The sequence below is a fragment of the Lodderomyces beijingensis genome (genome assembly GCF_963989305.1).
Source record: "Lodderomyces beijingensis strain CBS 14171 genome assembly, chromosome: 8".
NCBI classification, from domain to species: domain Eukaryota; kingdom Fungi; phylum Ascomycota; class Pichiomycetes; order Serinales; family Debaryomycetaceae; genus Lodderomyces; species Lodderomyces beijingensis.
In genome coordinates this window covers 199,126-214,972 of record NC_089977.1, presented here as the reverse complement: position 1 = coordinate 214,972, position 15,847 = coordinate 199,126, and the positions used below count along the sequence as shown (strand labels likewise).

General features: G+C 44.0%; 4 protein-coding genes across 4 annotated transcripts; all 4 read left to right on the top strand. All coding sequences in view use genetic code 12, as the record gives it.

Moving 5' to 3' along the window:
• Nucleotides 1-2,083: 2,083 nt before the first annotated feature.
• LODBEIA_P58450 (uncharacterized protein) lies at nt 2,084-4,027 on the top strand (the record flags this gene model as incomplete). Its single annotated transcript, XM_066976222.1, has 1 exon — nt 2,084-4,027. The coding sequence occupies one exon, from the start codon at nt 2,084-2,086 to the stop codon at nt 4,025-4,027; it is 1,944 nt and encodes a 647-aa protein (XP_066832783.1).
• Nucleotides 4,028-4,421: 394 nt separating this feature from the next.
• On the top strand, nt 4,422-6,218 carry LODBEIA_P58440 (uncharacterized protein; the record flags this gene model as incomplete). The annotated part of the gene is made up of 1 exon (XM_066976221.1): nt 4,422-6,218. The coding sequence occupies one exon, from the start codon at nt 4,422-4,424 to the stop codon at nt 6,216-6,218; it is 1,797 nt and encodes a 598-aa protein (XP_066832782.1).
• Nucleotides 6,219-7,945: 1,727 nt separating this feature from the next.
• LODBEIA_P58430 (uncharacterized protein) lies at nt 7,946-8,422 on the top strand (the record flags this gene model as incomplete). Its single annotated transcript, XM_066976220.1, has 1 exon — nt 7,946-8,422. The coding sequence occupies one exon, from the start codon at nt 7,946-7,948 to the stop codon at nt 8,420-8,422; it is 477 nt and encodes a 158-aa protein (XP_066832781.1).
• An 831-nt stretch (nt 8,423-9,253) lies between these two features.
• Nucleotides 9,254-9,754, top strand: LODBEIA_P58420 (uncharacterized protein; the record flags this gene model as incomplete). The annotated part of the gene is made up of 1 exon (XM_066976219.1): nt 9,254-9,754. The coding sequence occupies one exon, from the start codon at nt 9,254-9,256 to the stop codon at nt 9,752-9,754; it is 501 nt and encodes a 166-aa protein (XP_066832780.1).
• Between the last annotated feature and the right edge of the window lie 6,093 nt (nt 9,755-15,847).

The following is a 15,847-nucleotide window of genomic DNA, read 5'->3' as shown; positions in this document are numbered from 1 at the left end:
TTTACTGTGGACGAAGTTGACGAGCTGGTTTTTTTTTGGGATGTGCGTTGAAGATGGACAGGTTAGTAGCCGCGGCAACGCTCTATGATGCGACGATGCGACGAATTAATTGACAAGTCCGGTTGAAACTGTTGGGGAAAGGGCTCTGATGACGATCGATTTGAAAGGAGGTCGACTTGAATAAAACCAATTACCTGAATAATAAGGGGGCTTTCAGCCATGAATTATTTTAAATAGATAACCATCATGTTGAGCTGTAATGGGGGGGGGGGGGGAGCCAGGACTGTATGGGTCTGCGATTGTCCCCCAACTGGCACCAAGGGCACCGTCTAACATAGAGCAAATCACGTTTTATTACAGAGACTAACGTCAAGTCGCCTATTCCAGGGGTCCTTGATTCACCACCACAAAAGCTTGGATGGGGTCCTCGTCTTCGGTTTTTTTTTTCGTTTTTGGCCATGTCCTGTACCATACGGAGCAGTCTGCAACTGTGGTGACCATGCCAATATCCACTAGCTCAACCAACTAGACAAGTTCCCATTTGCCTTGTGACACTTTGTTTTTTCCTGGTCAAAGTCTCCAGATTTTCGAGCGGTTAATCCACCAAGAGGTACATGATCCCTGCCATTCCAACGGACAAACAAACAAGCGAAATCGGTTAAAAAAGAAAAAAAGAAGAAAAAGAACTAGAGATATAAGAACCAATTGTGGTATAATTGGGGACTTGCTTTTTTTTTATTATTATTATTTTATTTATTGGTGGGTTTAGACTCTGCTTGTACAGACATGCATTATGCTTTCCTGAAAACAGAGACTTCTGGGTAAATCACGGCTTCAACTGCCCCAGACGGCACCAAATTTTTTTTTTTTTATTCCTTCATGTTCTTTTGTCAATATTAATCCGAAGCAGCAAGTTGGCCTTGTGATGACATTGCCCGTCTGCTTACCATGTTGTGCTTCATGTTTTGATACTAATCAGAAAACGGCGTTTTCGTTGAAAGAGATAAGGAGAACAAAAAAAGTGGTTCATTAAAGAGACTAGCAGAATGACAAAATGCCGACTGCAATACTCATCCATCCATACATAGCTTGCTCAAGAGGTGTTCAGGTCAAGTTCGGAGACAAGCCGGAGTTGTTTTGATTTGTGAGGAACACTTTTGAAGCCAACGGAAGCGGCGCGAGCAGCAAGACTGGAGTAAACGACTGGTGGATTTGGTCTTTATTTTCGACAACTGATCATGAACACCCTTTGGAGAGTGAACCCACCTTTCAAAAACAAAGTGCGCACTAACTGAAGACCGAGATCACATACTTTGTCCCTTTGAGCCCAAACTTGAAAGAGGACGCACTATTTTGTGGCTCAAGATATATCAGTTACAACTGCTAGAGCTAGTGTATCCTAAACCAGATCAGCATAAACTCACCTCACCTGACTCGACCGAGAGGATTGAAAAGAAAAAGCAAAAAAAGATGGCTTATTTTCGAAAAAATTAAACAAAAGAAATTGACCCCTCGAAGTTTCATCGCGGATTGTGCGGATTCGAGTTAGGGAGAAGATTCAATAGATGAAACTTGATGTGCAGAGTCCATGTCGCCTTCGAGAGGGTTACTCATGTTGGAGCATTTTGTTTTGAGTAAGCGCAATCTACTCTAGAGAGCTGGGGACTTACTCGACATTGATTGGGATTATGAGTGTATATGTAACGGGTTCAGGTCCTAATACTGTCTTTTTTTGCATCGAAAACATTTCAATCGTTTTTTCTAGTAGTTCTGATCCTTCTTGACACACTCTCAATCTAGCGGGTGAGCGCCACCGCATCTCTCGTGTAGAAACATTGATTCATTCTCAAGTTGTTTGGCTGCAAACACTTCCAAATAAAAGTACGTTTGGTAGCTCTGCAACCCAATATACTCTATACAGCAGTGAGCCGCACGTGTCTTCAGACTTCCCCAATCGGGTGCACGTGCGGCGTTTTTGGGGTAAATTTCCAACGTGGAAAAGTCCAACCAAATGGCCCAACACTTTCACGAATATTGAACTTAGACCGTCAACCACCATTACCACTGAAATCAGCACCACCAAATGTCTCATAATGAAGCTTCAACCAACACGATGCTGCTTCTAGATCTACCAGCCAACGTCCTTGCAAACATCATTAGCTACCTACCCCAGCAATCCCTCATCAATCTAGCAACCACCAACTATGCATTCTATCGTCCATGCTTGCGCAAGTTGTACTCACACATTGTGGTCTCCGAGGCTCCCCCATTGAGAAGCGGTACAAGCAGTGACGTGCAAAAAAAGAACAAAAAAAAACAAGATCCTCCAGGTTCAAGAAAGGAGGACTTTCAAGATAGTACGCAAACGGTGATTTATGGGTTTCGCAGCCGCCGCTATGCAAAGCTCAATTTGCAAATGATTTATGCTCGGTTAGTGGTATTGCTACAAGCTTTAGAAATCAATCAGGAATTGATTGGCTTTGTCAAGAAAATCCACGTCTTTGGCAAACTCAACAGAGAGATCTTTGACGTGGTGCGGCGCTTGAGCACCAAATTTGTGCGATTGGACTGTTTTTACATAGAACACCAGGACGAAGACGACCCCATCGACACAAGACATCTTGACCCTACGTCCCACTACATGCGGGACCTAGATTTAGAAGTTGCGCGCGGACGAATCACGGAGTTGACAATCGCGATCCCCGCAGTTCCCGAGGGCTTGGCGTGGCTTGACAGCATCACTTCGTTGAGTTTCGGCGACAACCCTGTGATGACGCTGTGGTGGATAAATGGATACGTCGAGCGCAAACTACCTCCTTTCAAACTGCTTCGAAAATTCAGGTGGGTTTTCCATCCGGCATTGTTTGATGCCCCAACAGGTTTTTTGAAATTGATTCCCTGGGAGCAATTGCAGCAGTTGGAGCTAGTTTTCTCATACGATGAGCACGCATTGGAGGATTACTTGACGGAATGCTGGAGCATGATCCCCGAGTCGTCATTGCCCTGTTTGCAAAAATTGTCCATCAAGCAAGGGGCAGTGTATCCGACACACGCAGCCAACGAGATGTACGATTTGATGATGTTCAAGTTCTTGACCCACGTTGCGTCTAATTTGCAGTATCTATCCATACGACACGCATTGCCGCCTTTGGGCAACTTCTCAGATGGCGTCGAGGGGAATTACCGTCGTCGGTACGAGATGTACATTAAAGTGCTCCCAAAGATTATCACGCGCTCGTCCACAGCCAACGATTTCATCTTGAGCTTGCCCAATTTGTTCCAAACGTTTGCTTGCTACGAACAGTACATGAACACGGTGTTGTACAATGGCTGTAAATGTGAATACTGCAACTACTACTTGAGCAAATTGGACAAGTTCCTTATGCACCACAAGTACTACGACCACTCCACCAACCGATACAAAGACATGAACGCTTCCCACTTGTTCTCGGCGATTGGACGCAATCTAAGCAAACGCATGGATCAGGATAAGATGGTGCCGCAATTGGATATGCTTTCGTATCCGCTCTGGGACGATGCGTGGGACTTCCATAAAGTCGACGAAGATGCTGCCACTGTTGGCGCTGGCGGCGCTGATCTTCAGCTATTGAAACCGTTCAAGTGCTACGATGAAGAAGTGATCGACCAGGGTGAATACGATGAGGATCCAACTGACCAAGAGGCAACGGATATTTCTCCCAATTGCGAGTTTGGAAGCGAGTTGTATCTGAAGATCCCCAAGTGTATTGGTCATTACACGAATGATATGATTCAAGAGATTCTCAACTTGCATCGTGGAAACGCGGAGCAAAGAGTGGACGAACAAGAAGACGGGGAAACCATTGGCAACGGCGACAACAACAAAACTGAAGCTAACTTTGACCATTTCAAGGACGGCGGAGATTCGGACACTACGCACAGGTTCAACATAAGAAGAATATACATCAATGGGATTGTTTACAATATCGGCTCGGAGTTGAATGGAACTCACTACTATGTAAATGTGTATGATGATGATGATGAATGATGATCTAACAGACGTGAAGAATACACGAGTGACGTTTTTTTTTTTTTTTTTTGGAAAAGTAATGCAAGTAGAACAGCTTTCTTTTACTTTCACCCTGAATTAACAAACCTCACAGTTTTCCTTGCCCTCTTTCTCTCGAGATCAATCCCAGGTCCTTTAGCTTATTTGAATCGGAGCTCAAACACTCCCCACAAATCACGTTTTTTGGCGGAGTATAATATGTCACATGACAAGAAATAAAAAGCGCAATTTCTCGCATCTTTTTTTCAACAGCATGGAAGGAGGCCGTGCGATGTTCGAGATACGCCTTTCCCCCCACACTCGAGTCCTTCTTTTCAACAAGTGCAAAGCTCCACCCCACACGAGGGGGGCCTAAAATAGAAAGATATAGAAGATGCTGCCTCGACTGTACTTGGACTACCCTCCTCACATACTTGAGGATATCATCAACTTATTGCCACAGCAATCGCTCATCAACCTTGCATCTTCAAATTCAGCGTTCTACCAACCATGCGTCAAGAAATTGTACGCGAGAATTGTCATTTCGGCGAGGGCGCCTTTGAGGAGGAAGCGGGGGCTAAGCGGTATGGACTTTCAGGATAGCACTCGACTGGTTCTATTTGGGTCTCGTGGGTGCCATGACGAAGAAGCGAATTGCCGGAGAATCGAAGACAAGTTGATGTTACTCTTGAAATCGTTGAAGACGGTGAAGAAGAAGAAGAAGAGGAAGGACGACGAGGAGGAAAAGGAGGAGGAGGAGGAGGAGGAGGAGTCTGCGTTGAAACACCTTGTGGCCCAGGTTCACGTGTTTGGAACGTATGATGCTAGGATTGTGCAGTTGCTTCAGCAATTGATCGATTGCTTTAAGCGGTTGGAGTGCTTCCACATCTCACACCTGTATCTCCGCGGCAAGCTCAATACGAGCAAATTGGAATTGCATTCTATGATCGTAGATGAAGCACAGAGGAACTTGAGGAGTAACGCAACAGTGACGAGACTACTCCTTGGTCTCCATTGGCGACTCGACGACGTCGAGCTTGTTGCGCATAGAATCACCCTGTTGATCCTACCTGCCTCGCCCCAGTTGTTTTGCCTGTGTATGTCCTCATTGGTGCCGATGTATGGCAAACCGATCCATTTACCGAACTTGAAGCAATTCCGCTTGGTTGCTCATGACAAGATTATGAAGCTGCAGAGCATGAGACTGATTCCCTGGGAGAAACTCCAAGATCTAGAAATTGTTGCAGCGCCTTTCAGCATCGAGTGCATTTTGGGTAGTTTCCCCGCGTCGCTAGACTGTCTTGAAAAGTTGTCGTTTGTGCATCTGCTACATTTAACCGAGCAGGAGGATTTAGTACGTGAATCCTTTGCGCAGTCAGTCATGGCATTTTTGTCACAATTAAAATCAACACCTAGTTTTTTGTCAATAAGATGCGATATATCTCGCAGGAAATGCGTCCCCGAGGGAAATGTCGAGTGGTATCGACGCCAGTACGAATTTTATGTCAAGCAGCTACCTAAGCTCCTTGGATCAAAAATGGATAAAAGCAAAACGTTGACCTTGTCACTCCCTGCATTTCTCCAAAGGATGGCTTGCTACACTTGCTGCTTTTCCGAGATCAAGTCTAGTGGCTGCCGCTGTGCTACATGCAATGAGTACATGACAATCTTGGATGACTACTTTATGAGAACTAGGGCTAATAGCGAGAATAACGACAAGTTCAACTTGGTTCTTCAGATCTCGTTGCTATATGTCGTCGGGGAGCTGCTTGATGAGAGAACGAACCATGACGAAACATGGACCGAAATGGAGAAGCTCGCGTTTCCCTTGTGGCAGGACTCGTCCATGGACGCTGACAAGGCATCCAGGAGCAAAAAAAAGGTTACCTTTTATTCCAATGATCACACTGATGAAAATGCCAATGCTGCAAAGTTTGACAAGAATTCCAGGGTTGCCTGGCAAATGTATATCAAACTCAACTTCTGCGCTAAGCATTACTTGAACAAGAGTGTTGAGGATATCCTTGCTTCTTTTGCTGCGGGAGTCAAGATGAAGTTTGGAGAACTGAGTCTAGCAGGCGGAGCCGTGGCAAATTGTAGCATCAGAAAGATCTACATCAGTGGGCTCGCTTATAACGTTGAAGCTGGCACGAATGGAGACTATAACTACATTAACATTTACGACGAATAACACGAAACTCGATACTGCCCAAAGTTTGTGAGTTTTTGAGTTTTTTTTTTTCGTTCTTTTTATGTAGCATAATTGATGTTTGTTGAAACTGGAAGTCTGTTTATATTCGCTTCCAAGAATTTGGTTGACCAATAGATGTGGGCCAAAGGAAGACATCTTGAAGTAGTTAAAAACTCATGTCTTAAGTCCAAATGAGAGAGTGCAAAATGCAATTAACCTCCGCATGACGAAATAGCATGCGTCCAATTCCAAAACACCAGTTTAGCCCGTTTCTGAAGTTTCATCCTGACGGCAGCTCTTTACCATGATGAGTAAAATGTAGTTTCAAAACGTCACTTGAAACAAAAAAGAGTAAGAAAAAAGTGCAAAAGATGATGTTTGCAGACAATAGACAAAAAAATTGGTATAGGACAATGTGATATATATATAAAAAAAGGTAAAAAGAAACAAACTTAACACAACATTGAAGACCTACTTTCGTGTTGACCGACTGGGAACACGAGATGAGACATCTCTCGGGTGGAGCCACTCGAGAGCATGCATATGTGTGTGTGTGTGTGTGTGATTTTTGCTGATTCCTTCCCCCATAGCCACCACTTTAGTTTTATTGCTCTAGATGAATAGTGACGACGAAGCCACAATCCGTAGCGGAGAAAGAAAAAAAAACCGGATGTCCCTCGAGTAAAAACCCACTGCTGAGTTACGGCAAATGGAGAAACGTTTAGTTCTGGGGGGTGGATATTCTCCAGCTCTTCAAGAGATACGGCAAATTGGACCCCACCGAGTCAACAGCTTGACCTCCTCAACACAATATTCGTCACCGTCAAAGGAAACAAGAGACTATAACGAAACACCTCTCTCCAAACCGTGCCGTGGTTGTTGAATTTCCTTTGTATATCTTGTTGTATATCTTGTGCATAAACCCCGACACGAGTTAAAAAAAAAAACGAATCAAGCAACTGGGTAACTTAAAAGGGGGTTGGGATTTTGGGCACCTTTGATGGTACCTTTCGTGAAGCGAATTCTTGTCAAAGCAAGAACCAAAAAATAAAGAAGAAAAACCTTCCTCTCCTGGCACAACGTCATACTGCACTGGTTTTAACTCGCATATACATGGGTAGGTTGCCCGGGTTAGACAAAGCGTCTCATTTCGAGGATTTCTCCAATAATAGAAGAAGACATCGCTTCGTTGTTGGGACAATAGACGCGAGCGTTTTGCAGTGGAATTATGGCCAATTGTTTCTATTAATAATTTCCTTTTTCGGCTGCAAAAGAAAATTGCCGCAAATTGCGCAGGTGCCTTAATTGCTGCAAATGACGTTAACTTACATCGCCAAGGGTGCATCAATCAATCTCTCCACAACAAAGAAAGCTCTTGGGTTTTTTTTATCAAGATAAGCTGACTGGGTCACGGGGTATTGTTGAGTGAAGTGTGAGGGTCATGTTTGTCAAACGGTTTAAACAAGAAAAAAAAAAAAGAAAGACACTTATTCACAAGAGGCCATGTGTGAGGATGCCCTCCCCCATCCTTCGGCGTCCAGTGAAACGTAGACTATGGTGGTTATTCCTACATGATTTTAAAGCTGCAATTTCGTGTTCTGATCTCAAGTGTATTTAAAGAAGTGCATATCTCCGCTGGAATTCTTTCGCCAGAGGAGATACCAAAAAAGAAAAAAGACATTCATCAACATCCTTTCAAGAAAAACCGAAGAAACCAAGATTAGACTATGCACTTTGTTCAAGCACTTTCACTATTAGCCATTGCAGCTCAGTCGCTAGCAGAGTTAACTCAGATTAGACTCTATGCCCGTTCGGAAGACCCTCAGCTCGACGGCAAGGGCCTAAGTCCCGTCCAGGAAGGTTCTGGAATAAACTACTTTTTCACAACTTCGAACCAAGCGAGACAATTAACGTATGATGACGAGCAGCACATCATATACTTACAAGTACTCCGTCAGTTGAGGTACCAGTTCAGCCGTGATTCAGATATAGTCCAGTTGAGTGTTCTCCCTCCCGAGTACGTAGAAATCGACGCCGAGGGGCTTTTACAGTTTAACGGAAGTGATAATTTGTGGGCTTCCAAAAACTCGTACTATGATCCTAACGGGTATGCCAACGGCAGCCATGTCATTCTCGTTGGGGAGCCCAAAGACGGCGTGCCAATTGAAATCGTTGCCAAAACGGTTGAACTTCCAACCGAGTGATTTGGTGGATAAACCAAAAAAAAAAAAACCAAAATTGTACTTCCTTCATATATACGTATATATGTGTAGATATTCTGAGCTTCTCCTGGAGCTCATACCCCTCGTTTTCTCCCCTTCAATAAAACATAGTTCCTTGCTTTCTTTTCGTTTTATTGGAAAAGCGTAGAAGTTCTTCTTCAAAATGTTGCGTTGGCAAGAACATGTGTTTTTACTGAACCTGGTGATGCGTTTTCAATTTTTCAACTCAGTGTTTGAGCATAACCGTGGTGCTGCAAGATTTTTTTATGAACTGAGCTCATGCAAGAGACTCGCGCTGCGTTCTCCTCTCGGTAGTGAAACTTTGAGCCTAAGAAGCCAAATGAGAAAATGCTCAACGTAGACCATGCAAGTTGTAGAGGAATGTGTGGATAAGTTTTCTCCACATTCAACGAATCTCGAATGCGAGATGATGTGGCTTGTGAAAAAAGGTGTGGACTGGGTTCTACCCACAGCATAAGACCAACTTTCTTTTTTGGTAATGGACGTTAACGCTTTGTCGACTACAACGAGTTTAGTCTAGCTCTTGTCTATGATTCATTCACCCCCTAGCTGTACGTCCAAGCAGTCCAAAGTATTACCCTACGACTCCTATCTCATATCCTTACCCTCGCCTTTCCAACAAGTCAAAATTTAGTAACACGTAAAAATGAAGGCATGACAAACGATTCTTTCTTTTAAGTCACCGCTTTCAAAATTTAGACTCTGTTCTTCCTCGAGTGTATAAAGATACCCCATGATGCTCAAATATTTCCATCCAGGACTAGAAATATGTAGACATCAAGCAAAAACTTAATGCAGTTTCTAGAGTATATCGTCTTCATCACGGCACTTGCAGGGCAAACCCTTGCAGGAACGACCAAAGTCAAATTGCGCGCAGACTCCAAGCACAGCGAGATTGACGGCAACCCCATGTACTACATGCACGAAGGAGCTACTTCCAACTACTTTTTCGTTGAATACCCCGAAGCTTTCCAAGTCAATGCCGCGCTGAATTCAGATGCTGGTCCCGAATTGACCTACGATGATGAAACGAAGATCATTTACACCGAGGTGAACGAGCATCTCACGCTCAACTTTTCGCTGAATGGCGGTATTGTGCAGTTGAGCGGTGTTGCGCCTGTCCCTGTTGAAATTGACCCCGCGAGTGGAGAGTTGAAGTTTGAAGGCAGCGACCAGATTTTCGCGGCCAAGAATATCAATGATCCGTTTGGGTTTTCTAAGGACCGTTATGCTGTTGTTGTTGGGGACCGGTTTGGCGGGTTGCCGATGGTTATTGTTGCCAACTTTGTTTGAGATTGGATTGAGGAGGGGAGGAGACGTTCCACTTGTGCTGTATAGGATGATGATTATGACCAAAACTCCACACTTGAACCGGTTTGAACCTCTTTGCCTTGTCCGTGCCGTGCCATCATCAACCTCTCGCGCAATCTGCTGCAGCCCCTTGCTGCAGTCTTATCGGGGCTGCAAAATTTTGTCAGCGCTTACTTAATCTCGCGACTCCCTATCAATACGTCACCGGCCTGTCTCAATGAAGTCGAGGCAGTTTCTTCAAAGTTATCGACTGAGCTTGCAAAAGAACAGAGCCGCCACCGTGGAGGAGGAGGTTCCAACGACTTGGATAATAGTCACTTTACAAAACAGCTGAAGAAATCCCTAAACTCAGTAGCTTAAAGCTTTTCCCCTCTCCCCTCAACTTACTATTTCATATCCAGACATCAAGGGTACATACCAGAGCAACCGCAAAAACCTTATAAAGATCGTGTTCCTGTTGCATTGCTGCAGCTTCACCAGATACAGAAAAGAAGTTTAAGACTAAGATCCAAAAAGATTCCAAGGTTCAGAGCTTGAGAAAAGTTGGAAGCAAAGACCTGCTTCGAATTTATCAAAATCTTCAAAAGCTTAAGGCATTAGGACATTAGCTTCAACTTTAACTTTAAAAGTTGGAGCAAGGTGCGAGAACAGGGGGAGGGGAAAGTGAGAAGGTGACAAGGTTAGACGGTTAATGTTGCTCCCCTCATGAGAGACGAATATTTTCGGCAAAGGACGGTCTTTTTATCTGGTGGTGGCGGTTGGCTGGTGCTGACAAGCGACTTATCTTCGTTTCAAATTTGACCATTTTGATGCCCCAGTTGCACCGTTTAAAGTTGCCCAATGTGATCCAATTCGAGTTGAATCAGGCTGCAATTTTAATTTTTTTTTTTGCGATTTCAGCTAAAGCTGGAAATCCTAGTAACGGATGCTCCGTGAAAATACCTCTGTATTCAGGATTTTACGAGCTAGAGCAACGCAACTTACTGGCGATTCCGTGCCGCGTGTGTGGGACGCGCACTTGTCAAGCACTGTCAAGCACCGTCAAGCACCGTCAAACTTACCACGTTCAACTTCTCTACGATGCAAGTGTGGGGGGAGGGAGAAGTCAGGGGCTTGGAGACACATGGAGACGAGGAACAGTAAGCGGAATACCGGGTACGTGGCAGAACCCTACCCTCGCCTTTATAATACATATCTATATATATCTATATATCTATATGTGGGTTATCAAGCATAGCAAAGTGTCTCTCTCTGTCTTGAACGAGATGTAGCCGAAACGACCCAAACAATAGCAGCTCGCTTCGGAGAATTTTTCGGCCTCTTCGGATTAGCCTTTTTTTTTTCGAGCTCAAGAGCAAGCAGTTCCCCCTATTTCACACTGTTATTTCACATGTCAAGAGACTGAAAGCAAGAAAAATGCCCATGGGAGTGGTTGCTATTTGGTGTGATAAACGCACGATGAGTTCTCTCTCTCCTTCAAAAAATAAATAGAGATATTATCTCGACTGTCAAGGGTGCCGGAGACGCAGACTATGTCAAGCCACCAAATCGAAAATTAAAAAAAAAAAAAAGAAAAAAAAAATCTGGAAATCAAGGGGACAGGGCACAGCTTCCCCTTGCATTTTTCTGGGTTTTTTTTCAAAGGATGTGAGATATGAGGCATTAATTTGGATCTTTACATGGTGCAACTTGGGAATTTTATGCGAAAGTGCAATTAACAACAAGCAACAAACAGCAACAGCAACAGCAAGAAAAGGGAGCAGTGTTGGAAGATTGTGACAAAACAGCAGGATGGGCATCATGTAGACTTGGAAGAATTGAGGGTTCGCAGCAGTAGCAGTCGACAACAGTCGACAACAGCAGACAACAGCAGACAAGTGGAGGTACAGATTGGAGCTTTCCCGATCAGTCAAAATGTGCATTAGATTCAGGGTCGGACTTAACACTTTGTCCCACGAGACAATAGACCACTAAGAATAGATGAAATTTTTCTTCTGAATTTTTTGTTTTGATATTTCAAGTTGTAATTTAGAGTCGGTGGACTTTGTTGAGGAATGTTAATCAAGAGTGGTTAGTGGTTATGGTAATCGACGCTGGTGAATAGGGTCAAAGGTCAATTAGAAAAGAGATAGAGAAAGAGAGGGGTATGTGGTATCATATGTGATTTCCCCTAGGGTTCAGAAAAAGGTGTCCGGGTGTATTCATAGCCGTCCGTGTCTTTTTCATACATACTGGATCTTCTTATCTCATACGGCATTCAAGTGAAAAGCGCAAGGGCCTAAGTCGCATCCAAAAACAATTCCCACACAATAGGACAAGAGCACCCTTTTCGTTTTGTTTGAACCCTTCGCCCAGGGGATGGGGCGGTTTTGTGTTGCTTGGTACCTGAATTTTAGTCCGGTGCCGATTATCTAAAAAAAAAAATTAATTTTTGGCGAGACAACAAGGATGTCGCCGTAGGTGGGGGTTGTTGGAGCAAATATAACCGACAAAGAACAAATGGTAAATATGACGAGCAACACTCATAAGCTTTGCATGGTTGTATATGTATCTTTTCTCAACGAGAGCTGCAGGATGGGTGGTTCTGGGGGAGGCATAAGAAAGACAAAGGGGTGCCTTGCATGGCCTGTTTGGACAGGGGCCGCTCGCAGCGTTGGGGAAATGGGCCGTGGGGACTAGGCCGTGGGGAAAGGGGAGGGGGGTATCGGAACCAGCGCTTGAGATGTGATTTCTAGAAGACAAGAAGACAACAAGTCACAACATAGGCTGCATGTGTTTCTCGTGTAACTTCAGTACGAGAAATCACAGACAATAAATATATTTAGAAAAAGAAAGAACGTACGATGTTTGGGGATGTCGATCTTCCTTCTTGGTGTGTCGTGTTTGCGTTGCTGGATACGTTGGACGATGACGAGGTTTTGGGACACGTTGATCAGACGATGACCTTTTCTAGCTAAAGTCACAACGATGTGACAAGTGCACCCGGACATAATCCAACTTTAGCTCCGTAGCCGGGGGTTGCCTTGGTTATTTCTAAGGTCCCTGACTCCCTCCCCGTGGTCCCTTCTCGCCTTGGTTTCGTTATCACGAATCACGTGCGTTTCCATAGTAACAATTGGAGACTCGGGCGTTCCAGCTAGTGCTTTTCTCTGTCTGTTGAGTAGACTGAGAATACAAGGGTCAAAATAGGTGGGAAAAAAGGCGGGAACAAACAGTCCTGAGTGAGATGGTTTCAATGTAACGTGTTGAAAATGTTTAAAACGTAGGGAAAGACCGTCTCTGGCGATGCCACTGAGTGTCTGAATCCCAGGACAAACAGACAAAAAGTGCAAAAGTGCAGGAGGTTACCCAATTTTCCAACTGTTTGACGTTGGTATGTAACACGAAGAGAAGGTCTCTCTTGTTTATGCTGGGCCCTAGTGGGCACCAGTTTCTAACCAAAAAAAAAAAAAAAAAGATTATGAAGAAACGCCAGGCTTTAACCAACGTCAATTTAGACCCTTGCTAAAAAAAAAAAAAAAAAAAAAGTAAAAAAACCGTTGTGGAGAGAAGAGCCGAGCGACACCCTGATGGAATAACCATCCGGCGAGAAGAAAGATAAGATAAAAGCAGCAAAATATCTATACATTTATACACTGACAGATACATGTATGTGTGTGTGTGTGTTTGTGTATACATGGCTGATTGTTCTGCACCGGGTGCTGAATACTCTACTGGATGAGAAAAACTCCTGTCGAAATTGTACCGTTATTCTAGACAGACAAGGAGTTTGCGTGATTTTAGCAGAAAAGCAGATACAGAGTGTAATTTCCCCCGTCCCCCTTTTTTTTGGCTGTATAGGAAAACAATAGCAATTGTACTTGGTAAAGTGCCTACTTCTCCGATTGCCCACTTTACCCAGTTTGCTCCGTTATTTTGTTCGGCTTGTTCATTTGCATCGGATAAACGAATGTGCGTTGGAGAATTTCTAGATATTATATTTGATTTTGGAGAGGGGGTTTTTCTAGGTAAGGGAAAGGGGAAAGCAGACAGGATGTTTATGAGAAATGAGATGTGGCGTTAGACTCGTCTGGATGGCTGTTGTTTCTGCAAGAATCATGGGGGAGGGGGTTGGTGATGTTGCAAGGTGGCTTGAGCCGTTGAAGGTGGGGATTTCAGAGCTACCAAAGTACGATAAACAATTTCAGTGGTGGTGGTAATGGCGACGGGCAGTGAGAGCAGTAGTGAGAGCAATAGCGAAGGCAGTCACCAGTCTTGTCCTCCTGGTTATCTCGCGGCAGTTTTGGGTTTCAACGTAGTGCATATTTCTTCTTCCGCTTCGAGGTGCTTAATTGACCAATCAAGCAGGAGCAACTTGAAATCATCACCAACTCTTTTTTTTTTTTAATTTCTTCTTCCTCCAGATAGCCCAGATCTCGGAATCTCGTCAAGGACAAAAAAACACACCTCCTCTTCCTCTCCCTTCTAGTTTTCCCTTTATGCTTTTTCTATATCCACTTTGGAAACCAAAAAAAAAGGTTTTAGATGGCAAAGTTAAATATTTTTTAAAGCAACTTCAAAGCGGTCTGGATTGAAATTAAAAAAAACCAAAAAGTCTCAGAAATCAGGATAATGAGGAGAGGGGTCTACAAAACTCTACCCGGCTCCTTTAGTCCTCTCCCTCGCTCGTGGTCGTTCATACATGATTGCAGACCCCCCATAAAAAGCCGTATATGCTCTACGCTGGTATATCCTTACCCGATCCCAATCTTATTTTTATAAACTGTAATTTTTTTTGAGTGAAAAACCCTGGATTCATCTCACACAATTATTTTTATGGCCGGCCCGCTACAAAAATGAAACAAAAAAAAAATCACTCTCGATCGAGGTTGGCGTGCGGCAAGCCTTCGGATAAGACGGCGAAGGGGTGGTGGAGGGTTCAAATGAGGTCTCAATTGACCAGTGTGGTCTCTTCTTGGAGCTTACTATACCCCCTGACAACGCCATGGCATCGTGATGAATCCTCGCCATATTCGATATCGCGGCAGTTGTAGCGCGAGGAGCACACGTGACCTTGAAAGTTAAAGTTTAATGCAACCCTGGAACGATCGACCCCGAACCAACGTAACCGTAAACGCAAACGTAAACGCAAACGCAAACGTAAATGTAAACGTAAACGTAGCCGGTCCTTCCATAAACGGAGTCTAATGACGTCCAAGGGGTCGTATGATTTTGACTTTCTGGTTGTCTATTTTTTTTTTGTCTATTTATAGGCTTTGAGTGGTGGAAAAGCTAAATTGGTTATTTGTAAAGACCCCCCCCCCCCCACCTCATCGCTGTCCCCCAATTGTCGTCCCCTCCTTCTTCTCTTTTTTGTTCTGGTTCCCACCAGGGAAAAGAAGGTTGGTGAAAGCTTATCTTGATTTGACGAGTCTAGTCTTGCGATGCTACATCAATCACTGGCTTGGAAGTTAACACGAAATGCGTCTAGAAATCGCCTGATTTTTTTTCATTTTGTTGTCTTTGGCAGGGGATAATGTTGCAGCTGGGCTCTTCAAGGTTGAAAGCTCAAAGTTCAGAGTTCATGGAGTTGATAAGATTGCAAAATGTTGGCAAAAGAGTCAAAAAAAAAAGGTTCACTTTTTGGCTCTGGGCATTTTCTGCAGATACGAAGAAACGGGACGAGATGAGATTCAACTGAACTGCTATTAATCTTGAAAATTGGCGATTCAAGTTGCATCGTTGGGAACAACAACCAAGTCCAAGGTATTTACAAGTGTAGGGGTTGGTAAGGGAAATCCCGTTGTATCCCACTGTCGCGTATCCTTGGTTTCGTTCACTATTCATCCACGGCTCGGCAACACCTCTGAAAAACCACTGTCAACCGTATTCACATCCATAGTTGGCAGAATTATTTGAAACTCGGGCTCCTTCTGCATGGTTCTGCACCCTTGAGTACATGCTGCCACATCTGTGAAATCCCAATATCTTTTGCACTTGTTCAGCCTTCCCAACACCCAAAAGTGAAAACGTTCCCGATTTCTATCAGTTCTTGGAAGTTTCTTGGAATCTCGAGTTCTTGGGCAACTAGCACAG